This window comes from Panthera pardus, unplaced genomic scaffold (genome assembly GCF_024362965.1).
Source record: "Panthera pardus isolate Hobbes unplaced genomic scaffold, ASM2436296v1 HiC_scaffold_12, whole genome shotgun sequence".
Taxonomy (NCBI): domain Eukaryota; kingdom Metazoa; phylum Chordata; class Mammalia; order Carnivora; family Felidae; genus Panthera; species Panthera pardus.
This window is the reverse complement of record NW_026526677.1, coordinates 49068433-49090382: the sequence shown is the minus strand read 5'-3', so window position 1 is coordinate 49090382 and position 21950 is coordinate 49068433. Positions and strand designations below refer to the sequence as shown.

Here is a 21950-nt window from a genome sequence, read left to right as displayed (position 1 = left end):
ATTTGGATTAACCTACAAAAAAGACACAAAAGCAAATGTCTGGAGAAGACAGCTGTTTTCCCCTCACTGCATCTTCCAGTATGTGATATCAGGGAATTTCCCATGTGGTATTTTTTTTAAATACAATTTATTGTCAAATTGGCTAACATACAATGTATATACACTGTGCTCTTGGTCCATGTGGTAAGTACTAAAATGTGTTTCCATTATTAAAAATTCAGCTTGAGTTCAGTCTTTGAAAAGTGTTAGAACAACATATATGGTCAAGTGTTAATATTCATAAAGTGCTACAATAAGAAAACAGACAATAGAAATAAACATAAGTGGCCACTGGCACATGAAAACTGTCCAACCATATGAGTCAAAGCAACAAAATTAGGGGGCTTGGATGGCTGAGTCAGTTAAACCATGGACTTCGCTTAGGTCATGATATTACGTTTGTGAGCTCCAGTCCAGAGTCAGGCTCTCTGCCGTCAGCACAAAGCCCACTTCAGATCCTGTCTCCCCCTTTTCTCCCCCTCCCCTGCTCTCTCTCTCTCAAAAAACAAACAACAACACATTTAAAAAAATTACATTAACAAACATTAAATATCCACTTATGTCCAGAATTCAGGAGCAGCGTACACTAATCCACTGCTAGTGAGAAAGTAAATTGTTTTCTTTTGGAGGTCAGTCTGGCAGCTTATATCCTTTGACCTAGTAATTCTCACTTCTATGAATCTATCTTTAAAAAAAAACAAAAAACCTCAAACAACACAGAAAAAAAAACCACGCGAGGAGTCAGAATATTCATCACGGGGTTATTTACATCTGAAAAATTCCAGAAACTTTCCTGTGCGACTCTAAAGGGCAGATGAGATCACAGTTTGACCGGGCACTAGAGTGATTTCTTCTCAAGGTGCATTTAAGTTTGCTGTGAGGTGGGCCAATCCGTTTTGCCAACACTTGCCCACGTGCTGGCAAACAAATATAAACACCGTGGCCGCGTGGTGAGCACTTGGTTTCGTGCTGGGGCCGACTGTTGGTGCCGCTGGTATTTACTCTGGACAAGTCTCGGGTGGACTGCCACAGTTTGGGGGAACTCACCTCGCTGGGGACACACCCGACCCTAACAGCCACCCTGGGGGGAAACTGAGGCTCCACAGGCCTTCCCCACAGCCGTTCCCCCGCCTCCGACTCTCGTCTGTGGGCCTTCCTGCTGATTTCTGGGTCCCGCCTAAGCAACGCGCTCAGTTCGCAAAGCTCCAGAGGCCCGAGTCACCATTTCCGGCTCAAACCTCTACCGGGGAACGTGACTGCCTACAGCCACGCCTACAACGCCCCCAGCGGCTCGCACCGAAAGGATACGGGACTGGCAGGAGAGGCACGGTGGTTTCCTGCTCGCCCCGACCCGGAGGAACCCAGAAGTGTTCCCTGGCCCCCACCTCAGACCCGAGAGCGCTGAGGTACCACGAGCAAGCCGCCTCCAGGGTGGCGTTCGGCTGGGCCTAGTCGAGCCTAGCACCCTTCGCTCCTCCCAGAGGGCCGCCTCGGCTGCCCCGTCCGGCCCCGACCGGGCGGTGCCCGGCTGGGTTCCCGGAGGTCGGACTCCCTCATAGGCCCGTGGCGCCCCGCCCGCCCAGGCCGGGCCGCCGAGGGCGGGCGGAGCCAGCGGGTTCGCGCCAAAATCGCGTAGCTGATCCCTCCCCCGCGGGCTACGTCGCGCCCTCCTTTTTTTTCAAACCCCGGGCTGGGCGGGGATTGGTGGGCTGGGCACTCACGTGGTTAACGGTCGCGGGAAGCCGCGGAGCCCGAACCTGCGGCTGGACCTGCGGGGACACCAGCCTCGGCGCCCGGGCCGCCCCGCCTCCGCTGGACAGTCCGCGCCGCCGCTGCCGACCCCCGCCACCGCCGCCCGCAGTCCCGAGCGCTCCGGAGCCGCAGCCCGCCGCCGCGCAAGTCCGCCACCGCGGCGACCAGGCGCGCCCAGTCGCACGTGGCGGACCCGCCCCCTAGGCCGTCCCGAGTCCTCGACTCCGCGGGCTTCGGCTCTCCGGTCCTCGGCCCCGGCCCCAGGGCGAGATGAGCTTCCTAAGCCGGCAGCAGCCGCCGCCGCCCCGCCGTCCCGGGGCTTCTTGCACTCTGCGGCAGAAGCTGATCTTCTCGCCCTGTAGCGACTGTGAGGAGGAGGAGGAGGAGGAAGAGGAGGAGGGCAGCGGCCACAGCACGGGGGAGGACTCGGCCTTTCAAGAGCCTGACTCTCCACTGCCGCCCGCGCGGAGCCCCACAGAGCCCGGGCCCGAGCGCCGCCGCTCGCCCGGCCCGGCCCCCGGCAGCCCCGGGGAGCTGGAGGAGGACATGTTGCTGCGAGGCGCCTGTCCGGGCGCGGACGCGGCGGGCGGCGGGGCCGAGGGCGACTCATGGGAGGAGGAGGGCTTCGGCTCCTCATCGCCGGTCAAGTCGCCGGCAGCCGCCTACTTCCTGGGCAGCTCGTTCTCGCCGGTGCGCTGCGGCGGCTCGGGGGACGCGTCCCCGCGCGGTTGCGGGGCGCGCCGGGCTAGCGAGGGCCCTTGCTCGCCGCCGCCGGACCACCCCGGCACCCCGCCGCACAAGACCTTCCGCAAGCTGCGGCTCTTCGACACGCCGCACACGCCCAAGGTGAGAGGACGCGGGGCCCGGGCGCCCCGAGCCCGCGCCCGCCCAGCCTTTTAAAAAGGCCGCGGCGCCAGGAGCCGAGCGCGGCGCTCCCCGGATTCGGTTACATAACCGCCCGGCCGCACCCCCACTCGCTCCCCTGAGCCGCAACAAAAAGTTGGCAGCCCCTCTTTTTGGCCCTGCCCAGAAGTTGTCCGTTAAGATTATGTAACTGAACAATGGGCCTCTTCTGGAACTTCTTCATCTTTCAAGATCGGCGCCGTCCAGGTGGCTGACGATTTCACGCCGGTCGAGTCGGGGCCGTGCCGAGCGTGTCAGCCCGGAGTGTGGCACTGATATAACGTGGTTTGGAAAGATGTTGGAGTGGTGCTGGCGCGGCCACCTGACACTCCCGAGGGCGGCAGCCATATGGTGCCTTTTAAACGCAGTGAGGTGCCCTGTAATTTGGGCGGCACACGCAGGAGTTCGGTTAAAAAATTTTTTCATGCGCTTACCGTTTCGTGTCATGTGGCCTTAAGGGGTTAAGTTGGAGGTATGCAGGGTGACTGCGCTTCGACTTGGGAGGAAAGGCTGGCCTTCCAAGCATTTCCAGTCGTAAAGATTCCTTAATTCAGGGTAGCTTTTAAGAATCTATCCGTGCATATTTATCGGGTAAGCGTTTGTTTACACCCTTGGGTTTGCAGTGCCTATGTGTGGTCAGCCTGACTAATGATTGGGGACAACCCAACTGTTAAAGCCAGCAGTGGTGGTGTTGTTTGGACCCTTGTGCTTTCAAACTGCTGATAACGTATCACAATGAAGGAGGTGTTCAGCACCTGTTTTTGAGTGGCAAGTGAGTATGCAGATTGCCACTTGTGGAACTTGAGAAGTAACAGATTTTGAAATGAACCATACCTGAACTGAAGACAAGTATCATGTTTATAAGAGTAATATGGAAAATGGACCTTGTAAGTGAGTCGGGTTCAGTGCGGTTAATCATAGACCTTGGGAAGAAGTGTGGGTTTTTTTGGTTTTTTGTTTTTTGAGTGTTCTTGTGTATTAAGGACATGCCCAAGGCAAGATCCCTTTGGAAGCGTGGGGAGGAGTCCAGCGAAGTTGGTTTTGAAAGCCCTATTTGGATGGGGGGGGGCGGGAGGGAGCTTTTATGGGGCTCCCTGACTGCTTTGTATTTTTAGATGGATTGAAAGAGTTTAACTTTTAGACTCTAGAATAAACTTAATTTTAGTCTGCATTTCTATTCTTTTTAGTGTTAGAGACCTATTTTATGTGGCTGTCTTTTTCAGAAAAGGTGATTGGTATCCACCTTTCACTGTTCAAGTTAAGCACTGTTTATTTTGCTTGAGATGCGGTGGATTGTGTGTTGCTTTGACCTGCACTATCAGCCATGAGAAAAGCTTGTTGAAGGTTGGGTTGAGAAAGCGGTCTATAGAATTTAGATACTAAAATTTTACTTTTCCTGCCCTAGAGTTTGCTCTCCAAAGCTCGAGGAATTGATTCCAGCTCTGTTAAACTCCGAGGTGGTTCTTTGTTCATGGATACAGAAAAATCAGGAAAAAGGGAATTTGACATGCGACAGACTCCTCAAGTGAATATTAATCCTTTTACCCCAGATTCTGTGTTACTTCATTCCTCAGGACAGTGTCGTAGAAGAAAGCGAACACATTGGAATGAGTAAGTTATTTAGTTTGGTTCCCTAACCATCCAAGGTTGATTTGTGGTACTTATCAAAATTTAATTTCATCTGAATGACATGGAAATTTATACTCTGAAATTTTTCTGTTACTAGCACTTGCTTCCCAGGAGAGGCAGGTGGGAAGTAATCAGCTGTGGAGAAGAAGTGGTGTAAGAAAGGAAGGAATAAAAAGCCTAGATGGCTTGTAGGAAATCTGGTGTCAAAATGAAGCAGGCAGAGAGAGTTATTTATTATTTAGAAAGACTTAAATTTTGATATGTGCAGTGGTATTGGCTTGTAGTTAATCTGCATTTTTTTTCAGTAGGGACAGCATTTTAATCAGCTGAGGTATATCTTATGATTACAAAATTAAGTGCTTTCTTGTCTGTTTTTATTCATTAAAATGCATTTTCACTGTACATCTATCAGATAAAGTTTTGGATCTCTAGTTGATGTGTCTGTCAGATCTGATAGAAACATACATAATGTTTTCCAGTTCTTGTGGTGAAGATATGGAAGCCAGTGATTATGAGTTTGAAGATGAAACAAGACCTGCTAAAGTAAATAGCTTTTTATTTTTTTATTGTTTCTGAAATTTCATTTTCGACTTCTTACTTAACAAGTAACCATATATACATGTTAAATACGCATTCAAACATAAAACGTAATGATTTTTAAATTTCACACATAGGGCTATTATAGCAAAAAATCATTTTCGTGTCTTTGTGAATATACCCCTTATTGCAGAGAATCACAATTACTGAAAGCAATATGAAGTCACGGTATACAACAGAATTTCATGAGCTAGAGAAAATTGGCTCTGGAGAATTTGGTTCTGTGTTTAAGTGTGTGAAGAGGCTGGATGGATGCGTTTATGCCATTAAGCGATCAAAAAAGCCATTGGCTGGCTCCGTCGATGAGTACGTATTAAAATTTTTGTCTTTTACTCTTATTCCCTATGGTGTTGCAAATGTTAAGATTTTACATAACCAAGTAGTGAAATTAATTCTCTCACTTTTGAGAAGCCATAATAATTTAATCAGATCCTTTTCATTTTGTGCCATTAATTCTTACTGAACTTGGTAAAATAATATGAGTAGTCTGATTTTGAAGGCTAACTTAAATTTCTTTTTTCTGGGAGCATCCATGAATTCACAGTAAAATGGAGTTTTGTTTTTCCCGAGTCCTAGGGCCAGCAAGGTTCCTTCTTTGTAACTAGCATTTTTCTTTAATGGAAGCCTTTAGAAAAATCTGGTACAGAGTCTTAACACCCTCCCTCTCAAGGAAGTTATTTCTTCAGCATAATGATAGATAACAAGTCAAGTTTCTTTTATGAAGTTTCAGATAAATTAATTCAGTTTAGGCTTGAATAAAAATGATGTACCATTCTATCAATCTCAAATTTCTCCTAGGCAGAACGCTTTGAGGGAAGTATATGCCCATGCAGTGCTTGGACAACATTCTCATGTAGTTCGATATTTCTCTGCATGGGCAGAAGATGATCATATGCTTATACAGAATGAGTATTGTAATGGTGAGTAATACATTGTTCTGTTTGAAACTTGTGAGCTCAGAAAAATGAACACCGAGGAAATACTTATTTTTATCTGAAATCCTACTTTAATTCTGTGTTTCTTTTATTTCTTTTTTTATAAATTTTTTTAAATTAAATTTTATTTAAAAATTTTTTTAACGTTTATTTTTGAGAGAGAGAGAGAGAGTGCAAGCAGGGGAGAGACAGAGAGAGAGAGAGAGAGACAGAGAGAGAGAGAGAGAGAGAGAGAGAGAGAGAGAGAAAGAGAATCCGAAGCAGGCTCTAGGCTCTGAGCTGTCAGTACAGAGCCCGATGCGGGGCTTGAACCCACAAACCGTGAGATCATGACCTGAGCTGAAGTCGGCCACCCAACCAACTGAGCCACCCAGGCGCTCCCCCCTTTTATTTCTTAAAATACAAAGATCAAGGAGCCTAACATGAATTTCAAGTTCATTGCCTACCTTGATGTTAAGTAAAAATTGTAAACGTCCCTTTTACCTCAGTAGTAGAATTGTGCATATTGTGTGCATGTTAGTCACACTGATTTGGAGAGGACAGTGGACTTGCCATATGTATTTTAGCATCCATAGCATGTAGCATAGTGTATGTGGGATATAGTAGTTAATAACGCAGGTTCAATGCATCTAGTCTTCCTTTTCCATTTCATTTTATGTGCTATTAAAACTGATACTGGTTTAAACCAGTGACAGTGACTCTCCATTGTTCTAACTTCAGCCATTTGTCCAAAGTATTCTATAATCTTGCCCCCATTCCCGTTTATCCAGCCTAGTGTACCACTAGAATCCACTCAGACTTTTATTATGTTACACTCTTTTAGTTCTCTAGCTTTGCCTCTCTCCGTCATTTCCCCTCCAAACCAACAAAACAAGCATCTATAGAAGTTCAGTTTTGGACTTCTGGAGAGCTTTCGATTTCAGCAAGTCTTTTAAGGACCAACTTGGTTCCCCCCTTTTTTCATTAAACCTTAGTCAAAACCCTGGTCTCAATTCTGGTTCTTATAAATACCTGTTATTAAATAGGTAAATCATTATATACACTGGATTTCCATTTCTGTATATTTGAATAGTAGAGAATTTAGAATTTAGTGAATAATTGAGAGGTGATAACAATGATTTATGTTTCTGTTACTTATTTTTGTTGACTTTCATTATTTTTTCCTTAAATAAGACCAGCCATCTCATAGCTTGTGAATAAATAAGTGGTGTAGGTAGTGGATTCAGATTTTCAGTATTTAAAAACATTGAACAAAACAGAAGTAAAAGAGCCTTTTCTCATGCCTAATTTCTTACTGAACTGTCATTTTATTCTCTACACTTGAAAGAATTAAGTGCTCAGTATACAGCATTGCTGCTAATTTGTTTCACACATCTCTTGAAATGTTTCTATTCATATCAAAATATGTGTGTAGCTGTCTCTCATGGCCTTGTGGACTCTTCCCGTTTTTAACCTTCATTTTTCAGTTACTGTGCTTAATATAGGGCCGTCTGACCATGTCTTCTCTACTCCGTGTTTGCTAGATGCCATCTTCTAGTTTCTTTCTCTCTCTCACTTTGATGTGGCTGGTCCTCTTAACAAGGATTTCCGTAGCAGTCCGGGATCACAAATTTGTAACAATCTACCAAATAAATATGTGGTGGTGTAATTCAAATAATTTTGAGAAAACTCTTGGTCCTGGGGGGATAGGGAGAGGTGAGTTGTCTTGCTAACCTCTCATTATGAAGACTTTGTCCTAACAAAAACAAAACCTTGTCCTGGTATAAAGTTAAATTATAAAATAATCTTCTGAAGCAGTTTATTATTTTGGAACAGTATAAAACAAAGAATATACAGATCTTTAAAAAATAAATAGACCTGTGTGAAACAGGATTGCCTCAGTATAGTTCATTCTATGTAAATGAAAGCAAATAAGGCGATCTAGATACATTTGTGAACTCTTTTTTTGTGTCCTTTTGCCACCATTCTTCTCTCCACATAAAACTTTGAATGTCCTAACAATAGACCTGATCTTCAAATCCTTTTCCATAGTTTCACAGGGAAATGATTCTGTTATTTCATTTGTACATGGTGAGTAATTGATATCCTTTACCATGACTAAGTTTCTTTATTATCTCAAACACTCATTTGCATTTTAAGTCTTTTGTCTTGATTTGGTGAGAGACTGAAATTTTTACCCATGGTAAACAAGTGTGGAAAAATATTGATGGATAGGGGAAGAGAACCTGAAATATCAGTTGAGTGTCTTGCTCTTCTCTCACCTCTCTCTTTCTTTCAGCAATGAGATAGAAGGAACTGGCCTAGCTATAGGTGCTGGACCCACTAAAAAGCAGCTGTATTCTATCTTATTAAACTTGGTCTAGGACTTCAAGCCCACTTGTCTGACAAGCTTATTGACCTCTCTTCTAAGCCCTCTTTTTCCTGAAGTTCAAAATTTGTACAAGTATGGAGAATATACTTAAGCCTAAAATATCGAGGTGTGTGATTTATTTTTATTTTTAAAACACATTGGACATTTTGCTATTTAGCCTTTCCTGACTAACAACATGTATCAGTATACCTCCCTGATTTTATTACCCTGGCTCTGATTTTATTATTCCTAACTAAGCTTTAAACAGATGTGGTTTGTTTTGGTTTTTGTTTTGTTTTGCTTTGTATAACTCCTCTTTTCCTTTAAGATAAGTTATAAACTTACAATGTTTTTAATAAAACTTGTATAAACTTACAAAGTTTTTTAAAAGTATAAACAAATTAGCTGGTTGGTTTGATTCTATAAAAGCAAGTTAAAACTATATTAAGACACTGGTTTTTACCTATAAAATTTATAGACTACTGTCAAGGGTGTGGGAAAACAAGTATTCTCATATATTAATGATGGGAGTATACATTAGTACAGACTTCTCTATGGGGGATTGTGTGTGTGTAAGTAAAATTGCCCCAGATTTGTCTTCCAAAACCCTCTTAGCTATAAAAGTTTATCCTGTATATAAGATTAGTGTCACACACACACACACACACACTTGAGCCACATACTAGTATTGTTTTATGATTATACATACTCTAAAAGCCAGTAGTTTTTTTTCTATGAGATATATTAAATGTATGTTGTATGACCAATGTACAAGGTTATTTCTTAGACCGTAGTATATAGTAGCAAAGGAAATTATTTTAAAATGTTCCTCAGGAGATTCGTTAGTTCCTTACCATTCAGTTATACAGTGGAATTCTATAGAGACTTAGGAGAGAACAAGGTAGTCTTTGTGTATTAGTAAAGAATGATCTTCAAGATCATGAAAATGTTACCATTTGTATAAAAAGGAATTGAAAAAGATATATAAGAAACAAATAACATTGGTTTATTCTGGGAAAAAGAACCAGGTATGATGCTGGGGTATCTGGATGACACAGAGACTTTATATTTTGTACCTATGTGAGTATATTACTTATTGAAAGAGTAAGATTTTGATATCACAAACAAGGAGGAGGGAATAGGTCTTATAAAATGTCACTTTCTTTGTTGAGTTTGTGAACATTCAGTAAAGATGGAGAAAAATATTTCAGAAAGAAGAAATTGCTAATTTTTTCCATGTTCGTTAGGTGGAAGTTTAGCTGATGCCATAAGTGAAAACTATAGAAGCATGAGTTACTTTACAGAAGCAGAGTTGAAGGATCTCCTTTTGCAAGTTGGCCGGGGCTTGAGGTATATTCATTCAATGTCTTTGGTTCACATGGATATAAAGCCTAGTAAGTATTACAAATTCTCTGACCTGTGTTCTTTAGTGTTATAGAGAATAAATGATTTCATTAAAACAACATGAAAACATACACGTCCATGGGGCACCTGAGTGGCTCAGTTGGTTAAGTATCTGACTCTTGATTCTGGCTCAGGTCATGATCTCATGGTTTGTCAGTTTGAGCCCCACAGTCAGACTCTGCGCTGTCATCACAGAGCTTGCTTGGGATTCTCTCCCCCTCTGTGTCTTTCCCAGCTCGCGCTCTCTCTCTCTCGCTCAAAATAAATAAACTTTATATGTATGTATGTGTATATATACATACATCTTACTGTGTTTTTTCATTGTTAGTTTTAAAAGAACTTTGAGCCACATGTAAGTATTGTTTTATGATTTCCAGACACCTTTTCCCTTGTTTTCCCAAAATATTTGAGACAATAAACTAATTTTTATTAAAAGTTGGAAAAATTTGCCACGTCTTATGGGAACTGTATAGTCATGAACTAGGTAGTACTCTGATGGGGAGACTGAGAATCTGTTGTTTAAAGCCCTGCTCTTCTAGGGTGCCTGGGTGGCTCAGTCGGTTGAGCGTCCGACTTCGGCTCAGGTCATGATCTCGCGGTCTGTGAGTTCGAGCCCTGTGTTGGCCTCTGTGCTGACAGCTCAGAGCCTGGAGCCTGTTTCGGATTCTGTGTCTTCCTCTCTCTCTGCCCCTCTCCTGCTCATGCTCTGTCTCTCTCTGTCAAAAATAAATAAACATTAAAAAAAAAAAAATTAAAGACCTTCTCTTCTGCTAGGCTATGAACCATAATCCTAAAGTAATGCCGGTACTGGTAATGGGGTTGTTAGAATCAAATGAGATATGTGAACATGTTTTTGGAAACTTAAGTCCTATACAAACGTGGTATTTCTAGCCTATATACCATGAAAGTGTTACTGTATTATGCAGAAAACAAATGGCACATGCAGTATGATTATCTTATATTAAAAAGATGCAAGTGCATGCTACAATGGCATTTTAGTGCAAATCCCTCTCATTTTGTTAAAATAACCTCATAATGTACATACTGTTTTAAAACTTGTCATCTGTCACCTCTACCTTTTTGTTTCAGTAAATTTTCATCTCCTTTAATACCCAGATCATGCTTAAATTTTCCCCAGGTGTCCCAGGTTCTTGATGGCTGATTTGTCCATACTAGTATCCATTTCAGGACTATGTTTTGCATCTGCTTCTATCCTTTTTTTTTTTTTTTTTTTAATGTTTATTTTTGAGAGAGAGAGAGCATGTGGATGGGGGAGGGCAGAGAGAGAGGGAGACACAGAATCAGAAGCCGACTCCAGGCTCTGACCTGTCAGCACAGAGCCAGATGCAGGGCCCGAACCCACAAACTGAAATCATGACCTGCGCTGAAGTCAGATGCCCAACCAGCTGAGCCACCCAGGCGCCGTAATTTTTTATAATTTTTTAAAGCTTATTTATTTTTGAGAGAGAGCGACAGCATGAGCGGAGGAGGGGCAGAGAGAGAGAGAGAGAATATCCCACGAAGACTCCACACTGTCAGCACAGAGCCAGTGCAGGGTTTGAACTCCCAAAACCATGAGATCATGACCTGAGCCAAAACCAAAAGCCAGACGCTTAACCGACTGAGCCACCCAGGTGCCCCTCCCTTGCATCATTTAGCTTATTCCTCTTTCCTCTGTATTTCCTACAAAGTGGAAGTTAAAGCTAAAAGGTTGATGAATTCAAGTATGAATTTTAGGCTAGGTGTGTGTGTGTGTGTGTGTGTGTGTGGTTTTTTTTTTAATGTTTGTTTATTTAAAGTTTTTTTAATGTTTTTATTTTTGAGAGAGTGAGACAGCAGGGGAGGGGCAGAGAGAGAGGGAGACACAGAATCCAAAGCAGGCTCTAGGCTCTGAGCTGTTAGCACAGAGCCCAATGCAGGGCTTGAACTCACAGACTGTGAGATCGTGTCCTTAGCCAAAGTCGGACACTTAGCCGACTGAGCCACCTGGGCACCCCCAGTGTTTATTTATTTTTGAGAGACAGAGCACAAGTGGGAGAGAGGCAGAGAGAGAGGGAGACACAGAATCCAAGGAAGGCTCCAAGCTGTCAGCACAGAACTCATAAGCCCATGACCTGAGCTAAAGTCTGATGCTTCACCGACTGAGCCACCCAGGCACCCCATAGCTAGGTGTTTTTAAGTTGACTTTAATGAAGTTTTTGGTTTTTGTTTTTTTGTCTGTGGAAATGTGTGATTTATGAGAAATTAAATCATTTTACACAACCTACTTTAATTCTGTAAGTTACATGAAGAATTTCTTACCTATGTGTAAACAACTCAGATTTTTATTTTCAAAAGGGAAAATATAATATTTGGACTGAAGGCAGTAAATATGAATTAGTAAGATTTAAATCACTCACACCTTGTATTAAGTGTCAGACGAACACAGTGGACCCTTATAAGTACCAAAAGTTGAAAATAGTAAGGCTTGTGAATTTTAAAATTTCAAATTCACAAATACCATCGTAAAGTAAGTTGTCCTATAAATAAAGTGAAGTTGGAAAGATGACTTCAGTAAATATAACATTTATGAACTCAGTATTACATTGGTAGAACTGTTAAAGTGAAAACTGTCACTGAAACTTATGTCAATCATAAACTTACTAGAATTTAAAGAAAAAAAGTATGTGTACAGCAGAAATGAACCACAGAGCTACATTGGGATGTAGATGCTGTATGATTAGCCAAATTCAAGTTCTATTATTTGTATGTTTTGCACCAGCCTGTAGCATTAGGTTAAAATTTATAATTTTGTAGCATCACAAATTACTACATTATTACTTTTTGTATTGTTTCTAAGTAGTTAAAGCCGAAGATCAATGTGTAGATGACAAGGGTCTAATGCAGTAGTTTCCAAGTGTTCAAAGATCAGTACTAGGCAAGAAAATATGTTCCTAGAAAATATAACCCCAGTTCCTATCCCCTGAGATTCTTACTCTCATTGGCTTTTGGGGTAGAACATATGAGAATCTGTATTTGAAAGCTTTTGTGATGATTCTGTTGCATGGCCTTGTTTTTTGAGCTTTGGTTATAGTATTAATTGTTAGTGCAGCTTACATAATTAATTGTTTGACAGGCAATATTTTCATATCTCGAACCTCAATCCCAAATGCTGCCTCTGAAGAAGGAGATGAAGATGACTGGGCATCAAACAAAGTAATGTTTAAAATAGGTAAGAAAAAAAGATGACCAGATTATTACCTTAAAATAAAGTAAGAGGTTGTTTAACTCTTGACTCTATTTTTTTTAATACTTATAGGTGATCTTGGTCATGTAACAAGGATCTCTAGTCCACAAGTTGAAGAGGGTGATAGCCGTTTTCTTGCTAATGAAGTTTTGCAGGAGGTAGTTTTTTTTCTTTAATAATCCTGTTTGCTTTATAACAATGCAGACATTAAATTTTTAAGCTAATAATAGGTAAAATGGTCAAAAAAAAAAAAAAAAAGCCTAAACCATTAGCTGGGGTATTTAATTTAGCAAAATTCAGTAGAGGCAGAGATTTACAGTATTCAACAATGGTGGAGTTGTGGTAAAAGACAATTTCTCATACATTACTATTGGAACTATAAAATGCCATAGCCTTTTTGGAGATCAAAGAGTTTGTGTCTATCAATGTTTTAAAATCCTGTACCCTTTGATCCAGAATTCCCATTTGAGAACAATGTAAGTAAGTGTTTAGCAGTAAGGGAACAAAAATAAGTAATGACATATAGTTAATAGTACTGTTTCAAAAAGAGTGTGACCAAAAAAAAAAAAAAAGTGACAAAATATTTCGTGGTAAGAGTTTTGAATGCAAGTGGAACATGTAGAACAAATAAATTGTATGATCCCATTGTTCTTTTTATACGTGTATGTATATTTGTAACCTGTCCATATATATGTGTTTTGTGTTTTCATATGAATGCCCCCAGAAGGATAGGAGTTTCTAAGAGTTGAATCAAACCACTGAAAAAGAGAAGGCATTTACTTTTAGAAATGTATTTACCACTCCCCTCCCAAAGTATGTATTACTTTGTAATTTAAAAAAAACTCCTCAAATTTAGCTTTTTCTCTGAATAGGTCTTAAAAGTTAAATGTGGCATTGGATATTTCAATTTAGTTCTATTTCTCACTTAAGCCATCACTGTAATTTTACCTTATTTTGGGTGTTTTTATATTCCCTTAAAAAAATTTTTTTTTTTTTTAATTTTACAGAACTATACCCATCTACCAAAAGCGGATATTTTTGCCCTTGCCCTCACAGTGGTATGTGCTGCTGGTGCTGAACCTCTTCCTAGAAATGGAGATCAATGGCATGAAATCAGACAGGGTAGATTACCTCGGATTCCACAAGTGCTTTCCCAAGAGTTTACAGAGTTGCTAAAAGTGAGCATTTTTTTTTGTATATAAAGCACTTTTTATTGAAATGGTTTAATGTTTTATTAAATTGCCTGTCTTTACCTTAATTTTACTTATCTTTTTAAGGTTATGATTCATCCAGACCCAGAGAAAAGACCTTCAGCAATGGCACTGGTAAAACATTCAGTATTGCTATCTGCTTCTAGAAAAAGTGCAGAACAATTACGAATAGAATTGAATGCTGAAAAATTCAAAAATTCACTTTTGCAGAAGTAAGTGAGGGTTTTTGGAATGTTTTAACTTTCATTTTCAAATTTTAATGAGATGACTTAGGCTTTTTGTCAGTGAAGGCTCTGGTGGTCTGGTATGCTATACAGTTAAAATTTGGGGATTTCTGCCTTAAATTAGTGTTTGTGATCTATTAATTTGTATTGTTCCTCAACTTTGAAATTATGGACTTAAGAAATGTTTTAAATTTTAATTATTTTATTTTATTTTATTTTTTGAGAGAGAGAGACAGAGTGTGAGTGGGGGAGAGGCAGAGAGAGAGGGAGACCGAATCCGAAGCAGGCTCCAGGCTCTGAGCCCGACATGGGGCTCAAACTCACGAACTGTGAGATCATGACCTGAGCTGAAGTCAGATGCTTAACTGAGCCACCCAGGCACCCCTAGACTTAAAAAAAATTTTAAGACTAGCAAGTATTTGCAAGTGGTAATAATCCCCAATCCCTTTGGCAAAAGCTAAGTGAGCCTGTACAGGTTTTTTCCCCCCTAAACGCTCACCATAAATTAACATTTTCCTTCATTTTTTGTTTATTTTTATGAAAGGATTAAATTCATGTCAATTAGGTTAGTAAATGAGTCTCATATTTGATCTGAATGACCTTTGATATTTTCACTAAAATGATTGGAATGTTAATTCTAATTCATTTGCTTTATTGCTGATTTTAATCTAATAAAACTGTCTTGAAATATTAAAAGGTTTATTTGCCACTAGTTTGATAGCCATCATAGTTCATACAAATAGGAAGTAGAATTTTCCTTTTATCTCTATTATATAGAGATAGTTTCACAATATAAATTAGTAGTGTTGTTTGAAATTATGTAAGATTTATTGTCCTCTTTATTAGCATCTTTATTACTTGTGTTCAAGTGTATATGATATTTTAATTTTGAGAGCACAAAATAAAATCATAAATTTAAGTTGTTTGAGCAAAAGCAAAGTTAATATTGTAGTTTTTTCCTCAGTTATATCTTTAGAATAATGATGACATGCTAAGATCTCCCAACTGACAATATAGTTATATGTTTGGCCTCCTATGATCCCTTCCTGGGATTAAAACAATAGGTGAAAAGTCTTGTTTCCTATTTTTATGTTCTTAGAGAACTCAAGAAAGCCCAGATGGCAAAAGCTGCAGCTGAGGAAAGAGCACTCTTCACTGATCGGATGACCACTAGGTCCACCACCCAGAGTAATAGAACATCTCGACTTATTGGAAAGAAAATGAACCGCTCTGTCAGCCTTACCATATACTGAACTACTCATTTCCCACCTCCCCCAAAAAACTGTGACAAGAGGAAGCTAGGTTGAAATCACTGCTAGAATCCAGTTTGCAAATTACTTTCTCAATCGGTGTCAGTAGTTTTACTGAAATACCTTTAGGACTTTTACTTGTGAATTACAGTTGAAAGCTGTATTTTGACCAGTGCTATATCAGGCTTTCGTCTAGTCTTACTAGTCTGTCTTCTGTAGGATGTCAGTCACTGTTGGATGTTACACCAGCCTTTCCAGGGTTAACCACTGTGGTGGTGTGCTGCTTATGGTTTGCTGTTGCATTGTAATAAAAGGTGACTTTCCCTGTAGTGACCTGTAAAAAGGACTCAAGGGCTTTATTACAAACATATTCTCCCTTTGAAAAGGGAAATGCTAAGAGACTCAGTACTACTCAGCCTTCAGTGTACCTGTGTGTCAATCTTCTATTTCTTTTTTTTTTTTTAATTGTGAATTATACTTGTATATCCAACTGGGAGCACTTTGTAGGCACTGCATGAACCATGGAATGATAATTCTGTGGAAGTATTGCCTTGTGAATTTGCTGCTATTTTAGTTTTGTCCTTGCTGTAAAATTGTAGCATTAAACAATCATTGTTGTTAATAGGCTTTTTTGGAAAACAATTATGTGAAATATGTAGCTGCTCTTGATGACAAGCAGCTATTTGCCTTTTTTTCCTTTGAACTTTGAAGCTAGTGCATTGGAGTAATGCACCTTTTTTTTCCCCTTTTGGATTGCTGTATTAATGTAGTATAATTATTACTGGTTTTGTAATTTTTCCTGATAATGCCCTTCCCTGACCCTTTTTAAAAATGTTCTCTCCCTCCACCCAAGTTTTGTACTTGATTGTATTGTTAGTCTGTTTTTAAATGTTTTCCCCGGTTTCTCTTCAATATTTGTGTATATAAACTAATCTTGGCGATAGTGTACATAGCTGTTTGTAATGCCAGAATGACTTCTGACTATTCCAAGCTTTTCACAAAATATATTTTATCAATGATTAGCCATTTGACTAATAATACTGGCTAACCAGACATTGCAGAAGCAAAAACAATATAGAATTTGTCTGTCGTATGTTTGCCTATTAATTTTGGTTTGAAACATGTTTGCACATGTCTGCTTGACTTGTGTTTTACTAACATTGATTGGCATATTAAAAGTCACTCTGAGCTTACCATAATTGTCTAAATCTTGTGATGCCTGTTTTCTACTATTTTATGTCTACTATCACATTTTAACATTTAGAGTATAATGTATATAAAGTACTAAAAGCAGCGGACACATTTTTGATAGAATATGAAACATTTATTGTTTAATGATGAGCTTTAGTCTACATCAGTTACATTTTGTGATTGAAGAAAAATTTGTCCATCAATCATAAATGTTTTTCATTTGTCATATTTAATATTTGTTCATCACATTGTATATTATACATTTGATCTGCTAGAAATGTAATATAATGTAGGTTAAAATAGCTTTAGATTATTAAGTGGATGTAATGACTCATAATTTTCTAATTTGAGCTGAGTCACAGAAGAGAGCTTTAAAATGAGGTTGTAACTCAGTTGAACTAGGCTGGATTTTTTAAGAATTAAGAGTGCAGATTCAAGTGATAAACAGTGCTAATTCTACGTGACATCTTTTTCTGATGTAGATTAGAACCAGAGTAAGGTCACACACACACAAAAAAAGATGTTACAAGATCCTTGTGCTTTCTGATCATGGGTAAACGATTTGTTTGATTAGGGTCTATTTCTCCCACTATAAACATTTCTAATAACTTTATTCAGCTTTTAAGCCTATGGCATGCTAAAATGCACATTTTAGAGGTGTGAAAGGAATTAGTGTAGGCAGGAACAGTAGAGAAGAAAGCTGATCAGTGTGGGTGACAGCCTAAAAAGCTGCAAAGACTGGAGTAGGTAACACATTTCAGTAGTCACTGATGACAAAGCTATAAAAAGTAAATTGGTGTATATTGGGATCAAAGTCAAGGTGCATTTTTCAAGTGCACTAGCTTCAAAGAAAAAAAATCAGGTGTTTTTCATCAAGTTGATATTTGCAGTAAAATTTTCACATATTGTTTAAAAATATTAGATTAAGTAGGAAAAAATTGGTTTTCTAAGAAGGAATTCTTAAACCATTTGAAAGCTGAGGAGAGTTGGGCTTATATTCATTCACTACCGGATACTTACATTGAGTGCCTTCTATGTGCTAATTAGTAGCCCAAAGACCAGTAAAAAATAGTCTTTGCCCCTTGGTACTCAGGATAAAATAGGGGAGACCCAGGTAAACATAAAATGACAGTAAAATGTAGTAAGTGCTATGTTGGAGGGATTCTACAGTTAGAGTGGTAGCTCAAAGGACAATTACATAGTTTGGGAAGATGCTGGTGGTAGAGCAGTGAGTAGATGCAGGGGATTACATGTAGACTGGTTTCACAGCTATTGTTCTGACTCAGGCTAAGAGTAAAGAGGGCCTGAACTAGGACACATGGGATGGACATGTGGATGGACACATGGGAATAGGGTTTTCATTAGGTGGGAACACTGCACACTGAACAGGTTTTGTTTGTTTTTATAACAGAACGAGAACTTGTTAGCATAACACCAGGAGGAAGCTACAACTGCTACTATTGAAGCATTGAAGAATTTTCCAGAAAAAACTGGAATGCAAAGTTAAATGCCTGTTATTTTTTGAGACATATGTAACAGATAAAACTGTTTTGGAAAGCTTATTTTAGTAAGGAAGAAGCATTTTAAATATTGACTATGCAGTTGGGTAGGAGGAATCCTACATTGCAGTTGAGTGCAAATGGAATTGTTGCCTTACGTTAACTTGTCACGAATCCAAGGCAGTCCCCTTTAATTAGTGAGCTAATGTCTTGAAGGGCCAATTCTGAAGCTTTGGTTTTCATTTTCACTCTGTTCCAGAGGTCAAGAAATAATGGCATTTAAAATATTGCTAACAGCTTAATGCTTTAAGCTGTCTTCTAATTCTTAAAGCAGAAGCAGCATCCTGACATTAGAGTAGTTTTCCTTCCCAGTTCATCTCCACAAAGCATCTCCCTGACTTTAGCCAACAGATCAAATAAGTCATTGCATCCTTAAGGTATATTTATTTGTGAAATTTTTAAAGGCCAATGAAAGCGGTCGACAAGGAGGATGGATCAAAAAAGAATTTTGAAAGTGTTTTGGATATTGTGAAAATCCTAAGTGAAGCCTGAAACTAGGAATTTGGAGGAACCTGCCTCATTCAGTATTTTGAAGGCATTTGTAGAACCGTAAAAAGCATCAATGAACTGATTTGACATTGCAGAGTGAGTGGATCTAGAAGTTTCTCCTGCAAACCTGGTTGTATTGTTAGAAATCTCTCAGAAGTTCAGCAAGGTAGATTTTTGTAAAACTGGAGGAGTAAGACATCATTGAAACTTACCCTTTCCCAACATTAAGCTTTTAAAAACTTTGAGAAGCATTCATCTGAACATCATTGAACTTTTTTTTTCTTTGTGGCAGATGACCCTAATTTTCAATGCAGTTCAAAGGTCTGTGGAGTAAGGAAAAATATCTATGTATGCTCTAGGAAGATTTACCAGGAAAAGATGACATGTTCTGTCCAAACTTCATTAAACTAAGAGTCTAAGAATCCTCGGCCAGTCCAGCCTATGAAGAAAAATACCTCAAGGAACATTTATATCATAGTTCATATTGTTTAGTTTTATATGGTTAATAAATATTTTGAAGAGCATTATATTTGTTTTGAGTTTTGACATTCTTATGAAACGGGTTTCCAGGTCTGGAATTCCAATTTATGCCTACCAATCCATTGTGCCAATGGGAAATTCAGTGTACAATGCCTCCATTAGGATGATTATCCAGAGAGGGGTCACCTTTTTGCAGATGAAGAGGCTGAGGTAAGTTAAATAACTTAGGAACTCAGTTTGGTAAGTAGAAAAGACGGAATTCTGACTCAGATGTTATAGCAAAGAAGCCTGCTTTTTCAAGACACGTGGAAGTTGATAAATACTATTTAAAAGAAAGAATGCAGGCAACAAAGAGAAAAGAAGGGGCAGTCTGAATATTGGGAAAATTGGGAAGTCTGGTGTCATGGAAACTAAAAGAGAAGTTTGAAGGAGAAATTAAGTGTGACTATATACAGAAAAGATTAAGAAGTGACTCAAAGCTCCCTGAAGGCATCTAGAGTGGAGATCTTTGGTGAGCAGTTTCACTAGAGGGGTAAACAAAAGCCAGATTACAGTGAATTGGGATATAAATGGGAGATGAGCAAATAGAGACAACAAGTATAAATCATTTTCAAGGAACATGGCTTGAGAGAGAAGGGCAAGGGAGGAGAGGACTATAGTTAGAGGAGAACTGGGTTTTGCTGTTTTTACTACCATTTGTTGATCATCTATTATGTGCTAAGTGTTTTACAAACATATAATTTAATCCTCATAAAAACTATGACAAAATCCCCATTTTGCATATGAGATTTAGATAGGTAAAAGGAATTTCCCAGATGATATTGCTACAAAGTTTCAGGATTCAAATTTAAAGTGTTTGCCTTGGGGGGCACCTGGGTGGCTCAGTTGGTTGAGCCTCTGACTCTTGATTTCAGCTCAGGTCATGATTTCATGGTTCGTGGGATCAATCCCCACATTGGGCTCTGTGCTAACAGCTCAGAGCCTGCTTGGGATTCTCTCTCCCTCTCTCTGCCCTCCCCTGCTCACACTCTTTTCCTCAAAATAAATAAACATTAAAAAAATATAAAGCATCATAAAAAAATTAAGGGGCGCCTAGGTGGCCCAGTCAGTTAAGCATCTGACTGTCTCAGGTCACAATCTCATGATCTGTGAATTTGAGCTCTGGGTCGAGCTCTGTGCTGACAGTGCAGAGCCTGCTTTGGATTCTGTCTCCCTCTCTCTCTCTCTCTCAAAAATAAATAAACATTAAAAAAAATTAAAAAGTGTTTGTCTAGGGGCACCTGGTGGCTCAGTTGGTTAAGCGTCTGACTTGATTTCAGCTCATGTCATAATCTCACAGTTCCTGAGATGGAGCCTTGTGTCAGGCCGTGTGCTGACAGCTCAGAGCCTGCATGGGATTCTCTATCTCTGTCCCTCCCCCACTCTCGCACACGCACACTCTCTTTCTCAAAATAAACATTAAAGAAAAAGAAAGTAAATAAAGTGTTTGAACCACTAACCAAGTTCATAGGAAATCCTTTAAGCCTAGAGCAGATGGATGTGGATGAGACAAGTTTGAAAGTGTTTAGAGGAATGCAGGAAATGGGGGAGGGGAATTCCAGTATGATGGCTCCTTTTCTGAAAGGACTGAATCCTATGAACTGAAGTGCCTGAGGACAGAGCTCATGTATGGGAGGAATGCTGACTCACTCCGCTGCCTTCTTTCCTTCTGAATGAGGTGGTTAAAAAGTTTTCAGAGTATAGGATATGGCTCTTTAAAGCAATGTTTCAAGGAATTTTTATGATTTGGGGAAATGCATGTTAAAGTGAAAAATCAGGAAGCAAAATTATATATAAGCGATATTTTTTAAAGCATTAAACCAAAGAACAGAAGGCTAACATTGGCTGTCATTTAAGTGGTGGAATTATGGGATATTTCCCACCCCTTTTTCCTTTCTGAACTTTTGTATTAAAAAATTTTTTTTAATATTTATTTTTGAGAGAGAGAGAGAGAGAGACAGAGTGTGAGTGGTGGAGAGGCAGAGAGAGAGAGAGAAACACAGAATCAGAAGCAGGCTCCTGGCTCAGAGATGTCAGGACAGAACCTGACGCGGGGCTTGAACTCACAAACTGCGAGATCATGATCCGAACTGAAATCGGAAGCTTAACCATCTGAGCCACCCAGGTGCCCCAGAACTTTACGGATTTTAAACACTGAGCCTTTATTTTATAATCAGAAAAAAAAAAAACCTAAAAATATCTGATAATAGGCAGTCAACACAAATTGAAAAGTCACCTACCTGGCAAAGATTCATCCAGTGATCATCCCTGTACATTTCTGGTAATGAAGACCTCTCCCTTGAATACAGGGGCATTTATATGATCTGGGCTAGGCCAAATGCAGTTTTCCCTGGAACCTTGCAGATGCTCCAATTGCTATGTTGGTCAAGCTTTCCACTGCTTAGAAAAGGCCTATCTATAGGAGAAGAGAGTGAATCAACATGGAAATAGAACTGAGAAAGGAGGACAGTATGATCTGACAGTGTATCAATCCCTGAAGCCAATCCTGGTTCGGTTCCAAGGTATTCTGAAGTGAGTTTGCAATTTTACAAAATAGTAAGTTATTTTGAGGTGAGTTTGAGGTATTGGTTGCAATTAAGTGTTTAACTGGTGCAACGTTTTTCTCTAAACTGGCAGCCATAAATATTCTAGGTGTTGTGTGATTGGAAAAT

At 39.8% G+C, this 21950-nt stretch overlaps 1 protein-coding gene across 2 annotated transcripts; it reads left to right on the top strand.

The window, feature by feature from the left end:
- The first annotated feature begins 1017 nt into the window (after positions 1-1017).
- On the top strand, positions 1018-16713 carry WEE1 (WEE1 G2 checkpoint kinase). Of its 2 annotated transcripts, XM_019456271.2 has the most exons (11): positions 1020-2637; positions 4100-4305; positions 4803-4866; positions 5054-5226; positions 5719-5840; positions 9453-9599; positions 12725-12820; positions 12908-12993; positions 13843-14013; positions 14113-14258; positions 15370-16713. In XM_019456271.2, exons 1-11 carry the CDS (start codon positions 2062-2064, stop codon positions 15521-15523), a joined length of 1941 nt encoding a protein of 646 aa, XP_019311816.1. In that variant the 5' UTR covers positions 1020-2061; the 3' UTR covers positions 15524-16713. The 2 variants fall into 2 exon arrangements, with proteins under 2 accessions (XP_019311817.1, XP_019311816.1); XM_019456272.2 differs by lacking the exon at positions 9453-9599 and having other exon boundaries at positions 1018-2637.
- The last annotated feature ends 5237 nt before the right edge of the window (positions 16714-21950 follow it).